Source organism: Sinocyclocheilus anshuiensis, unplaced genomic scaffold (assembly GCF_001515605.1).
Source record: "Sinocyclocheilus anshuiensis isolate Anshui unplaced genomic scaffold, SAMN03320099.WGS_v1.1 C32110808, whole genome shotgun sequence".
Classification (NCBI taxonomy): domain Eukaryota; kingdom Metazoa; phylum Chordata; class Actinopteri; order Cypriniformes; family Cyprinidae; genus Sinocyclocheilus; species Sinocyclocheilus anshuiensis.
Window position 1 is genome coordinate 1 of NW_015611029.1, and position 700 is coordinate 700.

At 53.6% G+C, this 700-nt stretch overlaps 1 protein-coding gene across 1 annotated transcript; it reads right to left on the reverse strand.

The window, feature by feature from the left end:
- Nucleotides 1-77: 77 nt before the first annotated feature.
- Nucleotides 78-657, reverse strand: LOC107682358 (pituitary homeobox 1-like; the record flags this gene model as incomplete). Its single annotated transcript, XM_016478621.1, has 1 exon — nucleotides 78-657. A coding segment is annotated over one exon (537 nt), but the record flags the coding sequence as incomplete, so codon positions are not given.
- Between the last annotated feature and the right edge of the window lie 43 nt (nucleotides 658-700).

Genomic DNA, 700 nt, shown 5'->3' on the forward strand with positions numbered 1-700 from the left:
ATTGTTGTGCAAGTTTAGGTAAACACAGACAATCCGCATATTCCACTGCAAAATGCCGATCGCACCAAACCCAGTACGGTTGTTATTTCTCACGGTGTCCGTTCACTGGAGGTTAACTCGTCAGCTGTTGTACTGGCATGCGTTTAGACTAGAGCCGGGACTCTGCAACCCGCTATATCCGAAAGATGGATGCTGCTTGGATTTCAGTCTTAAGGAGTTGCAGGTGTCCCTGTAGACGCTGTAAGGAGATCCCGGAGGTCCGTAGGGGCACGCTGACGAGCTCATGGCCGGATTGATCGCGGAGCTCCCGATACCGTTCAGGTTACCGATGTTGCTCAGGCCGGTGGTCGGCATGCCAGGCACGGCGGAGTGTCCCATCCCAGACGCCATGCTCATGGAGGAGATCGAGGTCGGGGCTGAGAACATGGACTGGGACGTGAGGGGACTCATGGAATTAAAGAAGGTGAAGTTCTTGGTGGACAGCGGGGTTGGGGCCAGGCCTTTGTTGGTCCAGTTGTTGTAGGTGTACGCGGGGTAGACGTCATCATACGGCTGCATTAGTCCGCTGAACTGGGGCAGGTAACTGTTCTTACACAAATCCATTTGCTGGTTGCGCTCCCTTTTTCTCCATTTCGCCCTCCGATTCTTGAACCAAACCTACGGAAGAGGACGCGTTATTCACTCAAGCGCAACAAATGCT